General features: G+C 38.8%; 1 protein-coding gene across 1 annotated transcript; it reads right to left on the bottom strand.

Moving 5' to 3' along the window:
• LOC107287453 (beta-soluble NSF attachment protein) lies at positions 1-23,744 on the bottom strand. Its single transcript, XM_015815973.1, has 11 exons — positions 23,638-23,744; positions 18,023-18,102; positions 15,911-16,027; positions 12,779-12,825; positions 12,565-12,642; positions 11,997-12,052; positions 11,517-11,601; positions 9,086-9,190; positions 7,757-7,825; positions 3,995-4,045; positions 1-276 (listed from the first exon to the last, which is right to left on the bottom strand). Exons 1-11 carry the CDS (start codon positions 23,742-23,744, stop codon positions 172-174), a joined length of 900 nt encoding a protein of 299 aa, XP_015671459.1. The 3' UTR covers positions 1-171.
• Between the last annotated feature and the right edge of the window lie 3,661 nt (positions 23,745-27,405).

Here is a 27,405-nt window from a genome sequence, read left to right as displayed (position 1 = left end):
AACAATATAAATTCATGTTCACAGTTACAATGAATGAGCCACAACAGGATATTAAACAAGACACCAGTCAATTAAGCAAAAAGCATTGATCATATATTCCATAATGATCCTTGGCCATGACACAGGATATTTCAACAGACAAGTCACAATGCCACACACTGCACAGACAGTTCACTTTAGGTCCCCGTCGTTGTCTCCTTGAATTGACTTTTTAATGCGGAGTAACATGGTTGTGAGCCATTGATCCAAGCGGGATATGGAATCAAATTCTTTAACCTAGTTAGAGGTAAATAATCAGGTGATGTAGCATCAGCACAGAATTAACATTTTCTTTTTTTGTGTGTGATTTTAAGAACTTTGCCCAAGAGGGAAACTATAAATATACAACCATCGTTCTGTTATCCAAAATTAGAAGCAAGTAGAAGAGAATAACTGTACATATTGCAAAACCATTCAACACCACCAACCCACTCATCTGAGCAGCTTTAAGAATCTGGGGTGATAAAAACTGCAAGTGAGCCAAGTTTTTCAGCTTCCTTTTAACCTCCCCCTTGGTAGAAGAATTCCCTGCTAGGGGAAGAGAGAGAGAGAGTATTACATCTGTTCTTACGTCCACCTAGAGAATACAAAGCACCAAAGAAGAACAATGGACTATTTGAGGGAGAACAGAATTAGTTTTCCAGCTTTCTCCTCTCAGCCAGCAGCAGGCTGACAAATACCACTGCAGACTAACTGCGTGCTTATTTGGAAGGCTGTTTCCCTCTGAGGCTGTAAGTCAGTGTTTCTCAAGTGAATGATGCTTCTGATTCCTGGCAATCACTCACACAATCCCCATTACTTCTCCCCATTCGCCCTAGATAGCCCAGAAATTAATCAGATAACCCATAATAATCGGAAAATATACATATTTCACTTAGAAAAGACAGCGGAGAATTTTGACACAATGAATTTTCCATGAAATAAGGCAGCTATTGGAAATGTATCCCCCACCATGCCCAGCCCTACTTTAGCACTGACATCATTTATTTAATTTATTAAGAAAATTTAAATAGACTTCTGGTTTGCATCGTGGCGCTGCAGCCGAGGGAAAATGGAGCTCTGCTCCCCCACGGCTGATTTCGCCCTGCCAGGGGGCCCTAAAGGGGTCTAAAGTCGCTCCGGAGAGGTGGTGAAGAAGGAGGGGACTTTCATCAATTACGGAGAGATGGCGGTCGATCTGTTTGATCTGAGGAAAGCCCTCCAAACTGGCAGGGGAAAGACTGGCTGCATTCCTGCAGCCAGTCCAAGCTATTGACAACCGAACAAAGAAAGCACTAATTAGCAGATTGTAAACAGCATGCTTGGAACTGGGTGAGAATATTGATCCTTTCTTTACTACTTTGCAATTGGATTTCCTTGAAAAGATAAATTCCCAAGAAGCAAAAAAAAAACAAACCCAAACGTGAGAAAGAAGGGGATTGCACCCCCAGCCTTCCAGAGAAACAGAAGCGGTATTTTAATTCTTTATGGGGGACATAAATACATAACATCAAAATGGAAGTAATACAAAGCTATATTCTTGATGAACTTGAAAACTGAGGAAACAAGATTTTGTCTTTGAAAGAATATTGGGGTGAAGTACAAGAAATTAACTTTTCGTTTTAAGAGTTGGAAAATGGATATTTAATGACATCTAGTGGTGGAATAAAGCACCATAGTTGTTATGGCTAGAGTGAATTTGGCAGAATGCCCAGACTTAGATAACCGTTGAGCTTTTTTGATGTTTGATTATTCTTATTTCAACAGAGAGCAGCTGGCAATGGAGAAAAACACTTTGGGCTATTTTCTACAGGGTGGGAGCTATAATTGTTCTGAAACCTGCTGACCTTCCTAGATTACAAATATTGACTGAAGTCTGACTTTTAATTTTAAGAACTATTTGGAGTGAAAGGAAAATTTGATCTTTGGCTACTTTTTTCTGGGAGAGACTTGTGGACTGTTTTTCAGGGTGGTTGAATATTTTGGATTACAAACACCGGTTGACTGATAATTTTTGAACTCCTGAACAGAAGAACTGTTACAAAATATTACCTTTAGTGGTGGACCTATATTTTGGGACCTATTGGATTATAAAAGCTACACGTAAAGACTATAAGAACTTTATGAGATACTGCTGAATTGCTGTGTTGATTTTAAGATTGGTTGTGTCAGTTAAGGCCAATACTTGGGGAATACAATAGTATATCTGGAAGGGGGTGACAAAATGGGTGTTTCATACCTAGCTAAAAGTGGGAAAAAACCATCCCCAGTATCTTCCTCTGAAACCCCCAGCCCGGCATATCAGGGAACTGTAGGAGTGATGGTCCAACAAGAAAAGGCCAATATTTTTCAGGAGGAAATGCGGTCTATGCTGCTATCAATTCAAGAGGCAATTATCTCACATAAAGAAGACTCAAGAAGAAACTATAATGAGACTAAAAAGTTTGATAATATAAATGAGCAAGTCTTTAACTTAAACCTACAACTAATAAACTATAAAGACTATTCATTCTATAAAGAATGAACAAGCAAGTCAGAAAACAGAAGACAAATCAGAGGAAATTGACCCAAAGACGGAGGATATAAACTAAGGAAGGAAATTACAGACTAGCACACGCAAATAAAATCTGGAAGACTTAACCATAACACTGGAAATGCAAAAGATATCCTTTTTCTTCAAACCTCAAAATATATCTGAGGATAAGGAAGAAGATCTTATTGAATGGACTATGGAACTGTTGTGAAATGTTAGAAATTGGAAAACAAAAAATTAAAAGAGAATCTGAAGGAGAAGGAAAGTGGGAGTTGTTTAATGAATATAAATGGGTTGAACTCTCCCTCAAAAATACTTTACCTAAATTGTCTTTCCTATTTCAGACAATATCCATAAAAACAGAGGAAGAATCCTTTGGTGACTTAAATACATTGACTTGGAAAGTTATTTGGTAAAAGAAGAAAGCCAGAGTTAGACTGAAGAAAACAGAAGATCTGACTTACCAGATGGGACACTATATGAATAAACCTGTGTTTAAATATGGCTAAAAGAACAGATAACCTCTCGATACCAAAAGATTTTTATAATTAGAAAGATATGATTTAAAATTATGATAGGGGAAATATGAAAATACTAGGATGGTTTGTATACGTTATAATATTGAGAAAATTATAACTGAGAAAGATACTTTGAATACTGAGGGGAAATTAAAGCTAAATAAGAGCTGGAAAATCAGGATATTGACTTAAAAAGGGGAATTTAATTGCAAATAAAACTAAGAAATGTGTGGGTTAGAAGAGATGTTACAAACTGATACTATTTTTATTATGTATAATGTTAGAAAATTATGACAAGAATGTGTATACTTAACTTTGCATGTATTAATAGTAAGATTTGTATTTGCTTAGTGTTGGGAAAATGAGAACACCTTTGGAAGAAGAGGATCAAGAAAACACTGGACTGTGTAGTATTGGATAGATCTATGTTGAGGAAGTTAATATGCATTACTGAGTAACAAATGGACCCAGACAATACGTTGTTTACTAAGCATGTATGACTTGTAATAACAGAAAATTAATAAAATTGTTTAAAAAAAGAAAATTTAAATAACAAGGCAGTGTGATAATATCATCATCAAAATATTGTACATAAACCCCTCACTTCAAGTTCTACAAGTCAAATGAGTTGGATTCAAATCAAATTAGCTCCCTTGAAATCAGTGAAACGAGTTAGTCATAATTTCAAAGCCAATTGCTTTCAGTGGAAACAAAATGTTGTTTATTGAGGGTGCATCTGATACCCATTTAACTAAGACCTACTGAATTCCAACTAGACATGCATCAGGTTGGACTGTAATTGATGCCTCTGTGCTTGATTGCACCAGAGCCCAGTTGTGGTTCAAAAATGCTCACGAAACAAAAGGTTGACATTTTTCTGATCTGAAACTGTTCAAACGTTTAATTAAAATAGAGATCTACTTACTGCTTCAGTGTATGCTTCACAATTTTGTTCCTCATGAGCTTCCAGTAATTTCTAGCAAGACAATATAACAAGATTACCAGCAAAAATGATCTTTTTACTACAATTTTTAATGAAGGGTGAATGTGTGAAAGAACTCTATATTCTCTACAAGTGAAAAAAGACTATCTGAAGATATATTTTATAAAATATCTACTTATTGATTTATAAAATATCTACTTCAACCAAAAAAAAGCCATTAATATCCAATTCTTTTTATTTCACTCCTATTCAGACCGTTGAATCTGAAAGATATCTTGCTAAAGTGCTTACCCCCACCTATATATTGTATTCAGAGACTGTGACCTCATAATGGTATAGTTATAGGCAGTGGAATGGGGAAGACCACACTGTTCCGAGATCCCAACTGACTGTAGATTTCATTGTGGACAGAGAGCAAGATTCCAGCATGAAGGGAGGCCCCACAAAGTACCTACATCATACTTAGGTCCCCACAGTAGATTTACAGATAAGCATGGGGCATATCTTAATGAGCAGTGCCAACTCAGAGTTTTAAGAAAAGTATTCAAGAATGTCAAATTCTTCTTGAGGACAACTCCAATACAGCACGCACTGATTCCGTATCAATGAAGGAGGATGAAGCTTGGAAAGAGAAGCTGCCCCAGCAATGGAAATGGCAAGAAGGGAAACACAACATTGTTATTTTTGTTGTCCAAAAATGCTTCTTCAGGTGCTCTCTTACCGGAGCAGGAATTATATAGTAGCCCAGTATATTAAAGTTCCTTTAATATAAGGAAATTAAACAAGAACGCAATATAGCTTGGAAACTACAAAAGACCTAAAGAGATGAGGAACTTAAAATCATAGAATGGAAAAGTTGGAGAACTTTTAATACCATCCTTGGCTCAATATGGGAATCTATAACTACAGCATCCTTGACTGATGGCCATCCAGCAAAAGTAAGGTCAACAGCTCTAAGACAGTCTCTTTTATTATGAAATAGCTCTTTAATATTTCTCCATGTTCAACCAAACTTCTGAAGAAAGTTTGTTCTGCTTTCTCTATGACAATGTTTCAGATCGTTGGGATAGTTATATTTCCTCTCCGCAGATATCTCTTCTCCAGGCTAAACATATCTATAGTTAGGTTCCTCATACATTTTTCATTGCAAGCCCCATCTTGTTAGTTAATGGCCCAGGATATGCCCTAATCTGTAAAGACCTTTCTAAAACATAGCACTCAGAATTGAGCACAATATTCAGGATGTATCTGACCAACCCTAAAATAGAGCAAGACAATTTCTTTTTATTTTGACACTATTGCTGATACAGCCTAGGATTGCATCATTTTTTTTAGCACTGATATCTCACCTTTGATTCATGTTCAGCTTGTGACAAAGATACCTAGATATTTTTGACATGTTGTTCACTGCTATCCAATATGGTCTCTTATTCCTACATTCATGCCAATGATTGTTCTTACCAAAATGTAGGATTTTGTGTTTGTCCTAGTTGAAATTCATCTGCCCATTGTTCCAGCTTGGAAAGATCCTTCTGACTGATCAACACTGTTCTCTAAGGTCTTTACTGTTCTCTATATCTTTCTGCTACCTGCAAATTTGATAATAATCGTATTTTCTAAGCCTTATCCCAATTATTACCCAAGAAATGCTGAACAACACAGAACATAGCCCTGTGGTATAGTCTGTCTGTCTGTCTGTCCATCTATCTATCTATATCTAAATCTGTTTATCATCTATTTATATCTATCTATCTATCTATCTATCTATCTATCTATCTATCTATCTATCTATCTATCTATCTATCTATCTATCTATCTATCTATCTATCTATCTATCTATCTCTACCTACCTACCTACCTACCTACCTACCTACCTACCTGTCATCTACTTTATCTCACTTTTAACTCTTAAATTGATAAAAAAAAATCTTATACAACTTTAATAGTTTCCTAAGCTGTCCCCCATTTTTACTTTCATTGGAATGTTGCAAATGTACTTCCACCATCGTATTTTTAAGTAGTTTATAACCATCCTAAGTCCCTTTGAACTAAGGATTTCTGTCTATGGAATCCCACCTAATACTTCTTTAAGCTTGTTGAAACCAGAACTTCTGAAATCTCTAGTATGCATGTTCAATTATTCTCCAGTTTCTCTTTCTGTAGTACCCTGAGCAAGAGGACAAGGTAATTTCCCTCTAAGGTCTCCACTGATTTTATTTTTTCAGTTAATTCCTATTGTTTAGAAAAAGATATAAGAGAGCTGATCCCAATAGTACTTCTTCTAACTTCTGGAAAATAAATCAGAGCAAGATCAATGAGGTATTATTGGCATTTTGTTGTATTGGCTGTTAGCTTTGCACAAATATCCATATATTTGAGGATTCCTGTAATTATGATGCCTCTCTTCTCTTAAATATCTGTAAACTAGTCCAGGAAGACATTTAGCGGATCTTCTGCATGGATTGACTACTAATAATACCTCCCAACCTTCCTAACATCTTTGATGCTTCCCCTCCTTTGTGTTCTCACAAAAATGCTCTTGACTTGACCCTCAAATACCTGAATCTCAACATATATGGGCACTGTTTTCACATATGCCACTCCTCTTCCCCTTCTGTCTGGCTTATTCCTTTTGAATAGTTTTATCCTTCACTCCGTGCATTTCACTTACACGTTTTGTCCACCTGGTTTAGCAATGCCTCCTAAATTACATTTGCCTTCCTGCATTCAAGATTTTAGTTCTTCCCGTTTCCCTATGCTATGCATTTATAGAACCACAATGGAATCCTTGCATCACATGACTTGACTTTTCTGGAGGTTTTTAAGAAACATTTAATACAGCCATTTGTCTGAACTGGTATAGGGTCCCCTGCTTGGGTGGGGGGGGGTTGGACTGGGGGACCTCCGACGTCCCTTCCAACTCTGATACTCTGTCCTGTTATTTTGTTAGTCTTTCTATGATCATCTGTATCCATCCGATCAAGCCTAAAGAAAGTCTTGACTAGTAGGATCTCCTGCCACGGGAAGGGGGTTGAACTAGAAGACCCCAAGGCCCCTTCCATCTCTACTATTCTATGTTCTATATCCTGTCTTGTTTTTATGTGGTCATTGTTAAGTGATTTTCCTGTCCTAACCACTTTTCCCAATCCCATCATTTCTCAGTGCAGTCCATCTCCAACCAGAAGTTCCTTCATTTCAGAAATGCAGTCCGGTGAATCCAAACATTGTCACTGGCAGTACCTCTGCGTACCCAGTTCTTTCTTTGACAGGAAAGAGTGAAGAAAACACCAACTAACCCTCCAATGTAATTTTTCATAAATTAGTGCCTTCTAGTATCTTCAAGTCTATGTAATGTATTCCCATGTGTATTAGTAGGACGGGAAATTTGTTAGAAGAGCTAAAGAGTCTTGGGAATCCTTCCATAATGTTCCAAAAGAAGAGTATTGAAAATAATCAGCTTCTTATGTTTTATAAGACCTCAAGTGGATGGTTCCATCCATTTTAAAAATTTCAGTGGAATAATGAGAGATATTCTGCCTCCTAACTTAGAGGTATCTGAAAGTAGCCTGAAACATATTTCACATAACTAAACATAATTGGGATGGTCATTCTTCCTCTCTTTTCACAGTATGACCATAACCCTCCGTCATTGTTTAATAAATATATAATACTTCTAATTAAGACTAGCAATCATGCATCAATTCTGTTTTCAGCACAATAAAAAAAGCATGCTGTTTCACTTACTTTCAATAATTTACATTCTCTTGAATCTGTGAATGCTGGGAACATTTCTTCATATTTCTCAAGAGCCAGCTGAAAAATAGCAGCTGCATTTACTTCATATCAAACAGATGTTATCTCATAACAGATGTTTTCTCAGAAAACTAGCCAACTCTGCCATGCTGAATAGCCATTCAACATACATGGTTCTATGTATGTCATGCTCAAAGCAAAGTCAGATATTTTGACGAATCTGAGTGGCCACATATGTTCCTTTTTGTAAAGTGACATATTGGGATAGTTTAGGATTACACTAAACCACATTTAAGAGGTGAAAGGCTCCCAATATGTTTTTCAGAAATGGAACATGTTCTTCACCTGAGGAATAACAGGAAAGAGAGTATCAGCCACACTAGTTGAACCAGATCAAATCCACAAAAAGGCTAAAATTATTTTTATTGAGAGTGGCTATAACAGAATCTTGCAGATCTGGTTGTGCTGAACATTCTTTTTCTTCTTATGTTTCAGTGAATTAGGGAGGTGTCCATCTGAATACTATACAATATATCTATTGTGGACTTAAGATATGTTTCACCCCTCATCACTTTGGTAACAAACTTTGCATATCTCTGTCAAGGCCATCTTCCTTACTCTCTACAGAGAGACTGCTTAAGCCTGTATCATCCCACAATTAGTCCACTAAAAGTCACCTCTGATCAAGTTGCTTTTTTCTGCTCAGAAAAAAATACTATGAAGTCCATATCTACAGTTTAGGTTGAGTTCTGTCCACGCATCTCCTGCACAGCAGGTAAATTAATTCTCAACCTGCCATGTACTGCAATTCTTGCAAAATGCAGCACCATGTGAATATTATTTGCATTGCACATTCGTATTAGATTGGAAGATTCAGTAAAGTAATAGTGATAGAAACATCTGCAATGGCCAAACATGAGGCTTCCAGCATATTCAGCAAATATGGCGTTGTGGCCAATTCCAACATCTATTGTCTGAAATAATGAAAACATGGAAGACTGTTTTTGAATTAATTTGTTTTATACTGAATTCAAAACTATGGGTCTGTATTTGCAAATGACAACTCTGGTTCTAACAGGCAAATAAAATGGTCAGCTAAGTCATATGGCAAGTCTATAAAACAATCTTATCATTCTTGTGGGATTGTGGGTATGTGCACAGAAAGGGTATTCAGATTACAAAGCAGAACTTCTGTGATGTTTCATGCAATAAGAGTAGGCATTATTGGTAGTATCTAACTAATAAAATGGTTTGTCTATTCTTGGGATATTATGGGATTCTGATCTCTATATTTGTAGTACATTAAAAAACTGCACTAACCTTCGCATTCAACTCGTCGACAATGAAGTGACATAAAGCTGCTTTAAAGAAGTAATCTTTTGCACTGTGCTTGAGCAATGGATTATCCATTGTACTTGTACCAATCTAGGGCGATAAAAATTACATTTATTGTTGATAAAGTTTGAAAAAGCAGAACAGGGTTGAAAACAATATTTTAGTTCCTTGAGAATCCCTGTTCTCATATTTTGAAATGCATATTTTCCCACTATAAAAGGATCCATTTCCAAAGTTCCCAAATGTCACATTGTTCCTTAAATTTCTCTGTAAGACCAGACATTGTAAATACCTTTTTAATTTCATAACACATTTTTCCACAACGGGGATTTGCATATATTGAATCTCGTGCACATTATTGCTTGGCAAAAGCAGTCAATCTTGCTCAACAATCAACAGCAATCTTCAAGCATTCGATCCTAGCCAGGCATTCGTATCACTTCATCACTTACATTCATAGTAGTAGCTTAGAAACTAGATATTAAAACAGCTTGTAAGAATAACTGGATTTTGAGATTTTAAAATAATTCCAGAAGGTTTTAAACACTGGAAATACTGCATAGTAATAACTCTCAGGATTTATTTCCTATAAGAACCTTTTTCCTCTTCAGCTCCAATTACCCAAAGCAATAACCATGCTTAAACAATGGTAGAAATCTTTTTGAATACAGATGCTTCTTTCCACCTATACCTTGAAATGATGTGTGTTGTAAACTGAAACTTCTCTGATGGTTTAAATTCAAACACTCTCAGTCCAATCGCTTCACTCAGCAAACTGCACAAGGCTAGTCCTTTGGGCTTCCAATGAATGTGGCGGACTGATCAGTTCAGAAAGCTCTTTCCAGACCAAAACTTTTTCAACTTAAAAACAGGGAACTGAGCTTCTTACATTAATACGATTCTTCTGGGTTAGGAAGAGTCCCAGAATTGTGCCACAAAATCCTCCATACAGCAGCAATCTGTAAGGAGACTCTGAACTGGTGCTCTAAAGCAGCCAGGTGAGATTTTCATAAGCTGGGAAATAGGGCTGCAATCACTTCACTGTTGCAGCTGTTTTGGAATATGTTTTTCAAATAGACAATAAGTCGTGCCTTTCGCTTCTTAAACATGTTGTTTGATTATCTTTACTAAGCGAAAAGACGCTATTTTCAGTCGCAACCCGTTGCTCCTTTCTGAAGGTCTTCGCCATTTTCGAAACATTGTTACTGTTGAATGATGGGGAGAAGGGTTGCTGGAGGTGAGCTAACATAAGGAAACTGGAAAATTTCCTTTTCTTTCTAATTTTGATGGAGAAACATTAATGATTTCAAAGTTGCAGTTTCATTCTGTCATTTTCATGAATTTGCCGTTTTTATTTGACATTGGGAGTTATCGTTTGCAATTAATTGTGGATCGTTTGTTATGCATAGGAGGCTGAAATCTTCCGATTTTTAATGGATTCTGATTCGTCAGGAAATGGTTTACAAAAAGCTTTTTTTATTATTATTCTTTGACCACAAGAGGGAACTAGGGAACAGAAGAAGAAGCAGCAATATTGAAGGCATCCAAGTCAGACAGAGATTGCAAAAACTATTTTGGAGGAGTATTTAAACAAAACAGTTCAAGTAGGTACCAAAGATGCCACAAAAGAGGAGCAAGAGGAACAAATTACTCAAGTAATTGGAAGAAAGGTGAGTAATCTAGAGATGTAACCAAGTGCAGAAACTTATCAAACCACTGAGGCTACTGCACAAGTATTTGACAATGCAAAGGACTTAACAGTAATTTTGGAATATAAATCTAACACCAATGCTAACTATGAAGATGGTTTAATTAGAAGTCCCCCAGTGCAACTGAAAGGAGAAGAGTTGCAAGTAAGTCTACAGTCCTCAAGGGAACAAGTTTGGAAACTCCAAAATCAAAATGGAAATTGACAACGGAAATATGTTGACATATTTGTTTTAAAAGTCATATTGGAGAATCTCTTGAGAAAAAGCGGAGTTCTTATTTATTTAATAGACATTCTGAAGAAGAAAAAGATTTTATTTTATGAAGTCGAGCTGGAGGGAGTGACTTAAATTTAATAAGTTAATTGGAGTTAGGATTGAAGTTAGTTTGAAGATTTAATAATTTTGTAGTTATAGAATTGACTTGTAATAATTATGAGTATCTGTAAAAAAAACTGAGGTCATAAATGTATTAGTGTTATACTGTATTGGAAAGAGTCAGAAGTCAACATCTTTTTCTCTCCTCTTTTAAATTTTTTTTTTTTATCCTGCACTTCTCTCTTTTTAATCTTTATTTTCATTGCATTTTATTGCTATAATAAACCTTAATAAAACCTTTTTTTAAAAAAAAGTTATTGCTTTGATTAATTTGTACTCTATGCCTCTGATTTATAATTTTTCTCTAACAAATCAAGTGGCAGTGTACCTACCTGTTCAAAAATTTCAGTTGCTTTCTGATATTGCTCCAACTGAGCCGCATATACAGCTACCTTCAGCAGGCACTTGTTAGCAGAGCTAAAAGCAAAAGGTGTAATGAACTGAAGAGCACAGAAATACAGGTAAGAAAACCAACCTGTCAGGTTGCATTCTGGCTAAAACGATCTGACCTACTTGAGATAAGATTCATTCTGTGGATATTCATACCAAGCTGTCTTCTGATATATCTGTTGCCACTAGCCAATTTTCAATTATCATCAGCATAATATTTCTGAGCTTTGCATTTTAATATCACAATTCACATGCAAATAGAATGCCAAACCAAAAGTTGTTTTAGGATCTGAAAGTCCTTTTAAAGCCTAAGTAAGGGAATCATAGAATTTCATGTCACAGTCACACAAGAAAAATACAAAACAAAACAAAACAGAATGAATATAAGATTTAGATAATCAACATGTCTTATGGAAACTTGCCTGTTGGATTCTTCCCCTTTGTAATAGTCTGCAGCTTGTTCATAGTGGGCGATGGCCTAAAAAGAATTCAACATATCCACATTCAACATTATACTTTGACATTGTGCTGATAGATTAGACAGATTCAGGCCATTTCATTATTATTGTAGGGATTTACATCATTTTCACAGTATCGCCCAACCATCACAGGAACGAGATAAAACCTGTCGATGCCACTTTTAAGATGTTAAGATGCTAACACTATCCAAGTTTACAGATGGTAAATGCTTGATTAAGATGTTGTTTTTCAAAACAGATGGGAAACTTTTCACATATACCCATATGAAAATATTCCTTTCATATGTCCTTTACTATAGATCCTTACGGTGAGAGAATTGATGAGTTAAATCCAAAAGTGATGCTCTGGGATCACCAGGGCCTTTCATTTAGGGGAAGAAAACAAACTTGGGACGGTAGTCATGAAATATGAATTGATGGGCTTCCTCAATTCTTCCAAATTTAATGGAACCTCAGCGAGGTACGCCTAGGAATGACACCCAAATCCTTTCAGATCAATACACTGGCTTACCTTTTCAATGTCTACCAGCTCAGATTCATAAATCTCTGCAATAGTAATGTGATGTTTGGCAGCAATAGTAAATCGGCCCTGAGAAGAAAAGAATTTGGCCCAGTGTGAAAGGGGGTCAACACCAAATACAAACTGAACACAACTTGAATTAATGACAAAACCAATAGGAAAGATTGTAAATTGGAATCCCAACCTAGCACTTCAGGTGTCTTACCATGTCTGTGTAAATATCGATGGCAGCATTTAAGCAGTTGATAGCCTCTGCATTGGATGCATTTGGAGGAAAACAATGAACACAGTCAACTCAGGCATCCAAACGTAATCATTTTATCAGTGTTAAGAAAGTGGACGGTTTGTATCAGCACATTCACAGCTATTTCTCCATGCGAGATCAGCTGAAGACAAAAACCTCTTCATCTTTTCCTGCCAGCAATGCAGGCGGCAAATTTATATGACATTCATTCATATACGGTGAAGCCTCAGAGTCCACCAAGTGATGCAAAAACATACACCAGAGGTTAAAGAATTGTGTATTCAAACCTCTGGTTTGAGTGCTGAGGAAGAATAAATCTCATAGTCTTTCTACACAAAAAACATTCCTAGTTAGCCCTACCTCTCTTCATTTTAGTAGTTTAGTTTTGGGCAACAGAAAGACAAAAAATGTGAAGTGAGAAAGCTTTACTGCCCTGTTCACTTCATAGAGAAGTCAACAGTCAGATCCAGGCCTACCTTTTAGCTGCTCTGCTCTGCTCTTCCTTCTTTATACAGTAATGCCTTTAAGGAATTGATACTCTAGGGCAGGGGTAGTCAACCTTGACTCTTTTATGACTCGTGGACTTCAACTCCCAGAATTCCTGAGCCAGCTGGCTCAGGAATTCTGGGAGTTGAAGTCCACGAGTCATAAAAGAGCCAAGGTTGACTACCCCTGCTCTAGGGTGATACAGATTTCTGGTTTCTGGAGTTTCCCTGTATACAGGTGGTCCTTGCTTAATGACCAGTTGCTTAGCAACGGTTTGAAATTGTGACAGACCTCCCAAAAGGTACTTACAAGCCAATTTCAAAGTTTGGGTGGCTGCACCACTACCACTCCCCCCCGCAGCCACATGAACACATTTTGGGTACTTGGAAACTGGCTCATCTTTATGGCCACTTGCAGCATTGTGTGGTCAAAGATTGCAATTTTCAACATTTTTTGCCAGTTTCCAGTGCTTACTTCTCAAAAGAAGGAAGAAGGAACGGCAAACTCTAGGGCAGAGTGAAAAGGAGGGATCAGCCAAGAATCCCTATGTAGCCACAAAGTCTAAGTCCCTTTGAGTGCCATTGTCCCTTAACTAACTCTAACCAGGTGCTGACAGTTAGTTGAGAAGATTCATGTGCCTAGGCTTTTAGTAATAAATCAGCTTAACTGAACTTTCACATGTGGACCTGGTATTTTGCACCTGATAGTTACCCGCTTAATGGCCGCAATGACTGATGACCATAATTCAGTCTCAGTTATGATCGTTAAGTCAAGGACTACCTGCAGTTCATTGGAAAGGACTGCTTGGTTAACTCAAAGGGGCCTGAGATCTCCATTCCCATGACTGGAGACATATACAGGAATTTGACACCTGTCTTCCAGCATTTGGGTCTCTCCATCAGAACTGCTGCGTAAAAAAAGTCCTATCTTTAAATTGAAGATACGAGTGTGTGGCTCTTCTTAAATCACATGCAGAAGGTTTAGCATGTGATAATTCATTCATTGTGATTTTGTCTGCTGTGTCCAAGTTCTTTTTTAGATCTTTTTGAATGGCATCAACTTTTATTGTTGTTGTTATTCTATAACTGTGAGTATGCTCCATTCCATAGTCAGAACAAAGAGAAAACAGATACTGGACTGGACAACGAAAAGTAGTCATCATGTGTAAATCCAGTTCAGATTAGAACTTTAATATAAATAAAAGACACGGACATTAGACAGCTTTGTCCGACCTGTAGCCCTCTATCTTTTGCCACTACGGCTCTTGAAATTCCAAGGCAATAACGACTCTAAAGCCCAGTATACCACAAGTGAGTTATGACCAAAATGGAGTCTGCCCATAATGGTTGTAACTCATGACAGTATTAAAACTGATTTTATGAACTTTTTTGTAATGGTCAGTGAAGGAACACCACAGTCAAATGAACACTCCGGGTATTAAGTAGACCAGTGATGGCGAACCTTTTAGAGACCTAGTGCCCAAACTGCAACCCAAAACCCACTTATGCATCGTCGGGTGCCGGGTGGGTGTGGCCCATTGGCTGGGTGTGGCCAATTGGGGGTGTGTAGCTCATTAGGTGGGTGTGGCTGCGGTGGTAACGGCAGACTGGGTGGGACTAAAAAGTTCAATCAATCAATTCCAACTTTGCAAAATCTTTTTTTTTCCTGCGAAAAGTTGAAATTGACTGATTGATTGAATCTTTTTTTTTTTTTGCACACGGCGGTGGAGGCCTAAAGCGAAAAGGTTTTATAAAACCCAGCTGAAGGCCTAAGACTGGGGCGACAGCGCACGTGCCCACAGATAGGGCTCTGAGTGCCGCCTCTGGCACCCATGCCCATAGGTTCGCCACCACTGAAGTAGATCGAAGGTTCACTATGGTGCAGTTTTGCTGAAATGCCGGTTTTCAGCAAAGACATCATGAAACGCAATCATGTGACTGCAGGACACTGCAAATGGCTGTAAATGTGCCTGGTTGCCAAGTGACTGAAGTATGGTCACGTGACTATGGGGGGGGGAATGATCATCAGAACTTTGAATTCATAAGTGCTTCTCCTGGTAGGTCTGTTGGAATTTCAAATAGTCATGAAGCAACCAATCGTATGTCAAGGATTATCTGTATTCTGTTGAAGTGTGCATAATAATTTTGTGTCCAAATCAACGTTTGTACCAAATTAATATATATATGCAGGACAAAGTTAATGATCAGCAACACATTTAGGTGTACCTTAGCCAAAAAGATTTACTTTAAGAGGAGGGAAAAATCATTTAAAAATTTTTCTTAATCATATTCCAAATGAGAAAAAATTGGGAAGACATATACTACATTATACATATATCTACACTCACACCGTTATCCCACCATGGCTAATGAACAACTGCATATAATAGTTGTGTGAATCAGTATTGATACAGTACTCCATTGATCTCAAAGCTCCCTAGATGCTTTCAGGATTGTTTATGTCGATCTGAACAATAGAAAGCCTGTCGTTTTTGTCTGGAGCTTTATTTCTTTTAATACGGCCTTATAATCAGTGATGTTCCTATTTATCTTGCTTAACCAAGAAGAAAAACCACGAGGAGGCCACTCAGCCCCCAATTCACCTTACCTTGAGGATCTGCCTTTTTGTAAGCGTTCCCCGCATCAACGAAACAGGTGGCTGAATCATGTTTACTCTGCAATTGCATGTGGAGTTTTGCTGCCTGACAAAAGGCATTCCCTGAAGCTGAAAGAGAAACAGGGCAGCATTTTGACATCAAAAGTAGCCATTTGACTCAAAAACAAGCACTTCCCCCAATTCTCTCTCAAAAAGAATTTAAAGAACTGCTGCTGAAAGTCTACCAAGGGGTGCCTTCCTTGGGGTGTTGCTTCTTTTAACAAAGAAAAGGAGCCTTACATTATTTCCATGTTTCCCTACCTGCTTTAGCCACATGGCTGCTCAATTCAGCCACAGTGCTTTAAACCCTCTCTCTTGAGATTATCAGTTGCTCTAACCAAGTGGAAGGAAATCAGATAAAAAAGATGTTGAGACTCTAGAAAGAGTACAGAGAAGAGCAACAAAGATGATTAGGGGACTGGAGGCTAAAACATATAAGGNACGGCTGCTGGAATTGGGTATGTCTAGTTTAATGAAGAGAAGGACGAGGGGGGACATGATAGCAGTGTTCCAATATCTCAGGGGCTGCCACAAAGAAGAGGGAGTCAAGCTATTCTCCAAAGCGCCTGAAGGCAGGAAAAGAAGCAACGGGTAGAAACTAAGCAAGGAGAGAAGCAACCTAGAACTAAGGAGAAACTTCCTGACAGTTAGAACAATTAACCAGTAGAACAACCTGCCTCCAGAAGCTGTGAATGCTCCAACACTGGAAGTTTTTAAGAAGAGACTGGACGGCCATTTGTCTGAAATGGTATAGGGTTTCCTGCCTGAGTAGGGGATTGGACCAGATGACCTCCAAGGTCCCTTCCAACTTTATTATTATTATTATTATTATTATTATTATTATTATTATTATTATTATTATTATTATTATTATTATTATTATTATTATTATTATTATTATTACTACTACTACTACTACTATTATTATTACTACTACTACTACTACTACTATTATTATTATTATTATTATTATTATTATTATTATTATTATTATTATTATTATTATTTTCCTTTCAGCCAGAATTCTCAGTGGATGAAAATAAGCTGTGGTTTGACTATGTGGAGATTCCACTATTTAGATCAATGGCTCTCAACTTTTATGAATCCATGGCTTAATATCAAATAGAACAGTAGATTCTGTAGCACACTAGGAAATTATTAATATATATTTTTAAACATGTAAGGCATGGTTCACAAGTTAAACTTTTTAAAAAATCTGCATTGTATTGAATATGTGGATAATGCAGAATATATATATATATTAAAATAGAAAAAAGATCTTTTAAAATAGAAAAAAGATCTTTTTTTCTTGTGGCACACTACAAACCAATCCATGGCAAAGCTTTGTGTTGTGGTTTGCTAGTTGAGAATCATTGATTTGGATGAAACAGAGACTTCTATTGTTAGGGAGACATGTTAATGATCCTATAACAAACCTTCAGAAATATATTACGAGTTCATAAAGACAACCAAAAGGAGAGCTGTTAAATGACATTAACAGTACTAAAACCAATTTTCCTATACATTTACTTAAAACAAACTAATGATGAAAATGTCACTCCTCAATTTGTATACCAGGGAGTCAAAAATACAGCATGCATAATAATTTCTGAGGAAGAATGAATCACTCTATTTCGTTTTAGGGGGGGGAAAGGGATTGGGTTATCAATGAAGAACAGAGAAAGGCAATCTACTGTATGCAGAGATGGATGGGCTTTAAAATTCAGCGCTAGTGAGTCACAACTTGAAATATCAGATAAAGCACCTAAATCCCCAGCTTGTGATCACTTCTATGTGCAATTGAGGCATGCTATTTCAGGACAATGACTTTGGATTAATCCCCCTCAGCTATTGCAACGGCATCTGAATTTTCTAACAGGAAGACTGAGGGACCTATAGCCCAATTCTCTGTAGCTCCAATCAGCACGGCCAGTCTTGAAGATTGTTGGGAATTGAAGTCAAGCCATATCTGAAGAGTTACAATACCCTCCATCCCTGTTGTATTGATCTACAGGCGAACATGTCCTTTATATTTATAAAGAAGATAAAAAGGTCTATATGTACCACTCCAGTTTTTGGCTATCTTGAACATATTTGCAGCTCTCGTGTACATTTCACATGCTTCCTCAAGCTTTGTATTTCCTCTAGGAGAAATAAAAGGACACACAGAATTAGGAGGAGATAGATACTGTGGCACTATGAAACAACAAACATGAAACACATTCAGAGAATACAAAGGAAAGTTAAAAGAATAAACACAGAAACCAGTTCCACATAAATAGTGCATATTGCAAGCAAAGAATCCTTGGTTTTGTTAATGCATCGGAAGCTCAATTGTGCATAGTGAGTACCTGGGAAAGCCACAGAGACCTTTGAAATCTTTGCTAATATTCCCTCCTGGCACAATCATGCTTTTTCTCGCGGGTGTACACACGCATATTACTAGAAGTTGGATCCGATCACTGCAGCACACAGAAAACTGGATTGTGGAACCTCTCTAGAAGAAAACCTGGGAGACTATATTATTACCAAAACCTCAGAGCCACTCTAACTGAACTAGAGTGGGAGAGATTTTGGTTCAAATCCCCACTCAACAGAGCTTCTAGATATAACATTGGTCCCTCTGTCCAACCAACTTCATATGCTTGTTGTTATAAAACAAGGGGCGAGCCCCATGAAAAGCCACGTAAGTTCCTAGAACAAAAATTGGGGTGCAAATAAATAAATAAATAAATAGGTACTGGGCAAGATGTAGTGTTCCCAGAAAGAGAAAAATGAGACTCATCATTATATACCAGTAGTTGCTGTTAAATAGTGCTTTAATATTATAGTAACCTCTTTCCAAATGCACGTAAAGGTACTAAGAAAGTCCATACAGCTAAATTGGTCATTTATACTTAGTGGTGGATTGATCTATTTATATATGCAATTGTTCATAATGTGATCATGCAATTTAAAAAAAAACCACTGGAATTATTTAACAAAAATAAAGAATGGTGTTTATCCTAACTTTGGGATTGGGGGACAATATTTCTGTTAGCTTGCCAATCCGGAAATTAAAAAATAAACATCTACTATATTATACAGGTAGTCCTCAACTTACGGCCACAATAGAGCCTAAAATTTCTGTTGCTAAGCAAGACAGTTGTTAAGTGAGTTTTGCTCCATTTTACAACCTTTCTTGCCAGAGTGGTTAAGTGAATCACTGCAGTGGTTAAGTTAATAACATAGGTTGTTAAATGAATCGGGCTTCCCCATTCATTGACTTTGCTTGCCAGAAGGTCACAAAACGGGATCACGTGACCCCCCCCCCGGGGACTCCGCAACCGTCACAAATACATGCCAGTTGCCAAGCATCTGAATTTTGATCACGTGACCGTGGGGATGCTGCAATGGACGTAAGTATGAAAATGGTTGTAAGTTACCTTTTCAGTGCCATTGTAACTTCGGTCACTAAACAAAATGGTTGTTAAGTCAAGAACTATCCGTAGTAATAAATAGTATGATTGCACAGAGTCCTAATTTTATTCCGTAGGCCTAGCAATCCCATGAGGGAAAAATATTTATGGCAAACGCACAAGTGTTTTCTCAGTCACAAACTTTGGTGGGAGAATCACAGAGTGTTTTTCAGAAGGTGAGAAGGAACGGATGAGACCTGATGATTACACAGAGTTAAGGGGCCACCTTATAGTATGTGCGTAGGATATGATATGGGGGTAAACAAGCTGCAGCTTGACGGATTGAGTGATGATTTTCCAGAGGGCCTTTAAAATCCAGTTCTTATTCCAGGTGTTGGGCTATGGTGGTCGATGTCATTTATGCATGTATAATACCGGTATGTTTGTGGCATTAACTGGATTGGCCACCTTTTTATCACTCTTTTTATTGTATTTTTGAATAATGGTATTTGGGAATGACCTTGGGAGATAAGAGGAAAAGCTGCAGCCTAGGCAACCATCAAACAAAAGGTATTTCAGCCCACAGGAGGAGGCAAGGAAAGCATCTCACAAGTGACCCTCCCTAGTTTTCTGAAAAGTAAAAGTAAAGAAGGGAAAAGGGGCTTTCAGACTTAGAAAATTCTGTTACTGTAATCTTACAATAAAAGTAATGTTAATACAGGTAACCCTTGACTTAGAACTAGAATCGGGCCCGTAATTTACATCATAATTCATGACTGTTGTAAATCAAGGCACCCGTGTAATTCGCCTGATTTTACAACATTGTTGTTTTGCGGCAGGCATAAAGCGAGCCAATCTCGTGTGACCATGGAATACTGCAACTGGGCGTTAAGAATAAGTTGGTTGGCAAGGCACCCAAAATGCCGTCATATAACCAATGGTGTGTATGTGTGTGTGTGTGTGTGTGCCACCATTGGAAATCTTGAATCGGGTCCTAAGTATCTTTTCAGGGGGTCATCATTACTTCAAATAGCTGCTAAGCGACTGGTCGTTAAGCAAGGACTACCTGTACTCATGGTTGGTGCTTCTTGTTCTGGACTCCCTCGAAGGGCTGACCTTTCTTGTTTTGTTTTTATGCTGTGAGCCACCCGGTGTCAATGAAAATTAGATGCTATCGATGATGAATTGTGTAATTTTTAATTAAAGCTATGTAATGTTCTGTCTCAGAATGGTAGGAAGCCACGATGCTGATTTTTAACAATTATTTCACCAATCTTCAGTGGTACAGTTACAGGGAAGCATAAAAAGAGACGAACATCTTCATGTATATATGTATATTCCCATCATTCAGTATATGATGGGAAATAGGAATAACCTTGAGGAACAGGAGGAAGAGCTGAGGCTTCCCAGGGCATGGCAAACAGTCCCAGATGTATGTGGTTCTGGGGTTGCTTGGTGCCCCACGAGGCTGGGTGCAGGATAGTCAAAAAGACACAGGTGGGGGGAAATAGGCAGGTGGGGTGATTTGAAGTGCCCCTGCACGTATAAATGTGGATAGCCTGCCAAAAACCTGAGTTTTGATCATGTGATCATGAGGGCATAAATCCATTTCTTTCAGTATCGCCATAACTTTGAAAGGTCACTGAAGAAATGGTCATAATTCAAGGACTACCTACATACGTACATCTTGTATTTTTCTAATTTTGTTAAAAAAATAAATATAAAACTGATTACTGTTCCTGATCATTTTTATACAACTAGGTGGTTTTTTTTTGCTTTTTAAAGTGCAAGCGAACCTTATTTCATTGTCGACATTTTTTTATTTCACACTTACGTTTTTAGTTGCGGGTTATGCAGAGTTGGATGCTATCATTGGAAAAACAAGCTAGAACTTCTGAATTTAAATAAATGCATACTAATTAAAAATAAACATTTCAAAAGAGAAGTCTGACAGAACTAAATCAGTTTTATGGTTATTGTAGGAGAAAATATCCAGCTCCACTTGCTAGTTTACCTGCAGAAGTAACTTCTGTTATAAATTTGTAATGATTGATTGATCCTTTACTGTTTTCGCAGAATCATAAGACTCCTCAAAACCACATGTTCTCTTAAACCATGGATTAATAATATTAGTAGTAAAATATGCCTTAAAACTACTAAGGGTCCCTACCATAGCATTTTTTTAAAAAGAGAACACCGTATTTTTTGGTTACATTTCCTAACCAAAGGCCACAACAATTTGCCTATGGCTTATTTTAAGAACCCAAAATTCCTTCTGCTTGTCATTCACACTCAGCCTGAAGAGCATGACTTGCTGATATTCAACATATTATAGGCAAACCAGACCTAAATAGAAATATTTAGGTAAATAGGTATAGTTTTATTCATACCTAAATGGATAAAGTATGGATAAATCTAACATCATTATAAAGTCACCCAATGTAAAATATACCAGGCAATGCATAAAGCATGTAAGTATTAGTATTTGCTAACAGCTCCAACACAAACTGCCTTCCCACATATTGGAGCAACTCCTACCAACTTATCTTGACACCAACAATAACAAAAATCAGAAAGAAAATTGCTAGAATCAGCCCACAAACCCATTTGCACTGAGCTGAAAGGGTTGGGAAACAAATGGGGATGAACTTCTTCCTATTTCCTGATGTGAGTACCTCCGTAATTCATAATTGTCAATTTATGTGTTTAATAATTGAAATAATATTCCTTGTTCAGTTCATCCCACTAAAAATTATAATCTCGTTAACAACTCTTTGGAGCACCAGTTTGGTGTAGTCATCAGACTAGAAAGTGGGAGTCCATGAAACTACCTTGGACATGAAGCCAGCTGGTGACCTTGGGCCAGTCACTTTATCTCAGCTCTAGGAAGAAGGCAATGGCAAACCATTTCTGAAAAACCATACCAAGTAAACTGCAGGGACTTGTTTGGGCAGTCTCTCAAAATCAGATATGAGTGAATGGAAGGAAAAATATGGTAAATATGTTAATACTAATTAATTCTTATCTGGCTGGAGATGAGCGTTTTTAATCCAACATGCCTGAAGGTACTGGGTTAGGACAACTAGCATATGATTAAGACTGTATGTTAAAAACAAACCCTAGAGAGGGTTGATTATTATGAATTAAAAAACATTTGAACCATCTTAAGCACAGATCTTGTCTACACCTCTCACTGTCCTTACCTATCCAGGCAGTCCTCGACTTACGACCACAACTGAGCCCAAAATGTCTGTTGTTAAGCGAGACATTTGTTAAGAGAGTTTTGCCCCCATTTTATGCCTTTTCTTGCCACAGTTGTTAAGTGAATCACTGCAGATAAGTTAGTAACCTGGTTATTAGGTGAATTGGGCTTCCCCATTGACTTTGCTTGTCAGACGGTCGCAAAAGGGGATCACGTGACCCTGGGAATAAATACGACCAGTTCCCAAGCATCTGAATTTTGGTCACGTGATCCTGGGAACGCTGCGCAGGTTGTAACTACGAAAAATAGTCGTAGGTCACCTTTTTCAGGGCCGTTGTAACTTTGAGCAGTCACTAAACCAGGGGTTCTCAACCTTGGCAACTTTAAGACTTGTGGACTTCAACTCCCAGAATTCCTCAGCCAGCTTTGCTGGCTGAGGAATTCTGGGAATTGAAGTCCACAAGTCTTAAAGTTGCCAAGGTTGAGAACCCCTGCACTAAACAAACTGTTGTAAGTCAAGGACTACCTGTACTAGGATTCTCTCTGTTGACTTCCACTCAACACTCCATACCTATGGCCAAGTCCACAGGAAAGTGTGCTTGCAATAAAATCTGGGAACTCCCAGGCTGCAATGATAATTTCACCAGTGTCCTTGTCAAAATTGCTCTCATTTTGTAGACACCCCCACCCCACCCCGAAATGTGCCCTGTCACTTCAACGGACTTCCTGCAACAGCCTTCCAGACCTTCTCCAGCCGCCTGACAGGTGGCAGCGTCGGATTTAAGGCCGGCTGGAAAAAGCCGCTGTCATTTACAACCCTGGAGGGTCTGTGCGACCGTCTAACTCCAAGGGTTTCTTTTTTTTCCACCCGCAAAGCTGCGGCCCTCATTGACTCGGGTTCGCCCCTTCGAGGCAGAGGGTCGCCCTCTTTCCCTATAGCCACCCACCCCGCAATTCTCCCTTCGCCCGGGTTACCGGGGCCTAACGCAACCCAACCGCGGAGGTCTGCTCAAGGGCCGATGACAGCGGTCCTTGCACCCTCCCTGCCTCCCTTTTCCCGCCCTCCCTCGCTGGCTCACCCGAAAAAACCCCTAAGGAAAGACTGGGAGGATTTGACCCGCTTCTCGGCCTCTGCCAGGAGGTGCACGGCCTCCCGCTCCTTGCTGCCCGCAGTTGCAGCGTCCATCTCGGCGGCGCAGGAAAAGGAGGAAAGACGGCAGCCGCCTGCGATGCTCTTGATTTCAGGCGGGGGCGGCGTTTGGGGGTGGAGGGTGGGGAAAGGCAAGGAGACGAGAGCCGAGACCGCCTTGCTCCCGCTCCGCCTCTTTCCTCTCCTCCGCCTCCTTCCTCTGGCGGCGCCGCTTGTTTCCCCGCCGTCCGCCCCCTCCCCTCTCCCAGGAATAATCTGAGCAACCTGCAAATGGATTCCCCTTTATGACGTCATGAAGTTCTCCCCATAGGCAACTCGACTGGCGCCCTCGGCTCAGAACTATGGAACTCACTATCTCCCTGTTTGGGGGGGCCGGGGGGTGGGGGAGGGAGATCCCTGCCTTCTCTGGAGCTTCCCCCATGCCATGGAAAAACTTGCCTCCTGAAATATGGAATGCCCTGAACCTCCTTGCCTTTCGTAAACGACAGGAAACAAAATAAATACAATTTATTTTATTTTTATTTAAATGTCCTGACAGAACAATTAATCAGTGGAACGACCTGCCTCCAGAAGCTGTGAATGCTCCAACACTGGACGTTTTTAAAAAGAGACTGGCAAGCCATTTGTCTGAAATGGTATAGGCAGGGTTTCCTGCCTGAGCAGGGGGTTGGACTAAATGACCTCCAAGAGTCCCTTCCAAAATCAGCAGCAGCAGCAGCAGCAGCAGTAGTAATAATAGTAGTAGTAAATTTAATTAAACACAAAGAATGGATGAAAACTAACCACGGAGAGAAGCAACCTAGAACTGAGGAGAAATTTCTTAACTGTGAGAACAATTAACCAGTTGAATGACCTGCCTTCAGAAGTTGTTGGTTCTCCATCACCCAGGCTTTTCAAGAAGAGATTGGACAGCCATTTGTTGGGAATGGTATATGCTCTCCTGCTTGAGCAGGAGATTGGACTAGAAGGCCTCCAAGATCCTTTCCAACTCTATTATTCTGTATTCAGTCCCATCAAGAGTTTAGGACTTAGTGGTGTGAAGTCTGCCCTTTAGATAAATTGTTCATTATTTGCTTCTACTTCTATCTGTATGCATCGTAGTTTAAGGAAAACATGCAATGGAAATGGGCAATATATAGAACTGTGTGATAAAAATGTATTTGTCAAGAACAAAAAAATCTCAGCTCAACCTTACCTTGATGAGTAACTTTTTTTTGTAATGATTTTAAGGCCAAAAGTGCAACTGGAATAGTCATAGAATAAGCGTTGATGTGGCTATATGAAAATGGCAAGGTGGTGGGGACTGATAAAGAGTTGAGCCCCTGGAGCAGCCTTTTGCGTGGCTGGATGGAAGACTTGCTTGGAGACCAGTATTAGATATGGGTCTGAACTGCTGTATGTGGCCTCCTGGACTGAGGGGTGAACTTGAGGCTGAATGGCAGCACTCATAGTGCTGCTGGTCAGCTATATGGCTGTGCAGAGAGTTGGGTTGGAGGCCCTGCCACTCAGTTTCTGTACTGTAAATTCTGTGCTGCTATGCTGGTGATGGAGCTAACCAGGGCATTTTTTGTCATAGAACGCCCAGAACGGAGTTCCGGCACCTTTTTTGGATGGAACCTTGTAGGGTAGGCAAGGCGGGTTGTATGACATGTGTGAGTTCCGGCACCTTTTGTTTTACAAAAAAAGCACTGGAGCTAACCATGACCCTCACCCAGGTGGCAGCAGCATTGCTATGACTGGCTGGGCCTGTCTCTTCATCTCCTTCAGAGCAAGAAACACCCAGGAATTCCCACCCTCAGAGGATGTGGGCACCCACATGGCAATGCTGAATGGCAACAGGGGGGCAGAGCAGACTGGTGGATCAGCTGGAGCCTGCACCTTGGAGTTTTAAGACCTCATCCATGCTCAAAAAAGCAGGTGATAATTGCCCCACTTGTCAGCAGCTTCAGATAGTTCACCTTTTGGTGCTAAAGACATGGTTGAAGGAAGGATTAAGATTTACAAACTCTGATTATAGAGGACTTCAGAGATAGTAGAGAGGGGCTGGTACTGGTAGAGAGCTTATGCCTGCTCCCTCTTCCAGGTGAGAAGTGGTGTGTGTGTGTGTGGCCATCCAATTTGTGCTAGATTGGTCAAATGATTGGGAATAATTTGGATTCTAGCTATCACAGGTGGAAACAATTCAAGGGCCTGGTTGCTAGTTTTGAAGTCTTTAATCTCTCAAGGTAGTATCTCAAAGACCATCATTCCCAGTAGAAATCTGGGCACCCAAGTGGACAGAGAATACCCACCAAATACTGACCTATTAGGAGATACAGTTGGGAGGGATTCAAAGAAAGGTGTTTTCTGCAGGGGATCCTGTCATCTGGAAGAATTTACCTTCCAAGTAAAGCCTGGCAACTCAGCCCTTTTCTGCAAGTTGTTAAATGAGTTTTGCCCCATTTGTTAAGTGAATCACTGTAGTTGTTAATAACATGGTTATTAAATGAATCTGGCTTCCCCGCTGACTTTGCTTGTCAAGCCACAAAAGGTGATCAGATGACGGTGGGACCCTGCAGCCATCATAAATACTTTCCAGTTGCCAAGTGTCTAAATTTTGATCATGCTGCAACAATCGTAAGTGTGAAAAAATGGTTATAAGTCATTTTTTTCAGTGTCATTATAACTTTGAATGGTCACTAAATGAATGGTTATAAGTCAAGGACTACCTGCATTAGAAGACTTGTATTATATTTATAGATGGTTTTATACGTATTATTGTATTGCATTATTATTTTATAGTATTACCTAACCATAAACCTGGATTCAATTGGATCATTGGCAGCGTATAAATTTCATAGACAGATGGCATTTCTGAGAAGTCTATGACTTCTACCTTCCACCAACAAGCCAAACAAGGTCTGACTCAGTTAACATATGATAGGAAGTTGCTAGGAAATCCTGTTTTGTGCTAAGAATTGTCAAAGAATTGTGCACCTTTTTTCAGCATTTTGTTGCCAAATTTCAGTAATGCACAATGCCTTGGAAAAACAAAAAGGGTTAGGACCACAGGTGTCCCACTGTGCAAGGAGTTTTGATTTCCAAATAGTTTTGATCCAATAGCCAAACATTCTGAAATCATGAATAATCTTTCTCCAAACTAGATGTGAATGTACTCGACATGGATGATGATTTAATTAGTGGGAGGATGGCCCAGCATATGTAAGTTTAAGGGAACTCAGATCTCTAGCTTTTCGTCAATTCCAAATATTCAATAGAAAATAGAGAAAGTATTTGTAAAAATACTTTAGTGCTCTAAGTCATGTCCCTCTTCATTTCTCTCTTCAGAGTAACTAAAAAGGAATTAAATATTATGCTAGTACATATGTGTGCCTTTGCTGTGCAGGTGATTAAAAAGGATAGGAAACACAGTTAGTCATACTGCAGTCATGCACAGAATGTATTTACAGTGCAAATATTTTAAAGTTATCTTTCTTTAACTTCTGCTTAAAATCTCAAATGACACCAGAGTAACCAAAAGTATAGTAGTAATAGTATGTGATTTAAAAACATCCAATAAAAATATTCTGCTGTTTGAGCAGAGTGATTCTCTCAAATGACCATTATATGCCAGTATTGTTTTTGTTCAGCCTATTATCCAGGATTTAGTATCAAAAATCTCAAAACCGTCTTCACCAGTTTTGAGGAAGCATCAGTT

This window comes from Protobothrops mucrosquamatus, unplaced genomic scaffold (assembly GCF_001527695.2).
Source record: "Protobothrops mucrosquamatus isolate PMUCROS unplaced genomic scaffold, P.Mucros_1.0 scaffold391, whole genome shotgun sequence".
Classification (NCBI taxonomy): domain Eukaryota; kingdom Metazoa; phylum Chordata; class Lepidosauria; order Squamata; family Viperidae; genus Protobothrops; species Protobothrops mucrosquamatus.
Note: the sequence above shows the minus strand (reverse complement) of the source record. Positions and strands in the feature narration are given on the sequence as shown.

Coding starts and splice junctions, on each gene's coding strand:
- LOC107287453 (XM_015815973.1), bottom strand. CDS start 23,744: ATGGACGCTGCAACTGCGGGCAGCAAGGAGCGGGAGGCCGTGCACCTC. Junction 16,028..18,022: donor GATAGCCAAAAACTGGAGTG/GTACATATAGAC, acceptor TTTCTCTTTCAG/CTTCAGGGAATGCCTTTTGT. Junction 277..3,994: donor GTGAAGCATACACTGAAGCA/GTAAGTAGATCT, acceptor ACCTCTAACTAG/GTTAAAGAATTTGATTCCAT.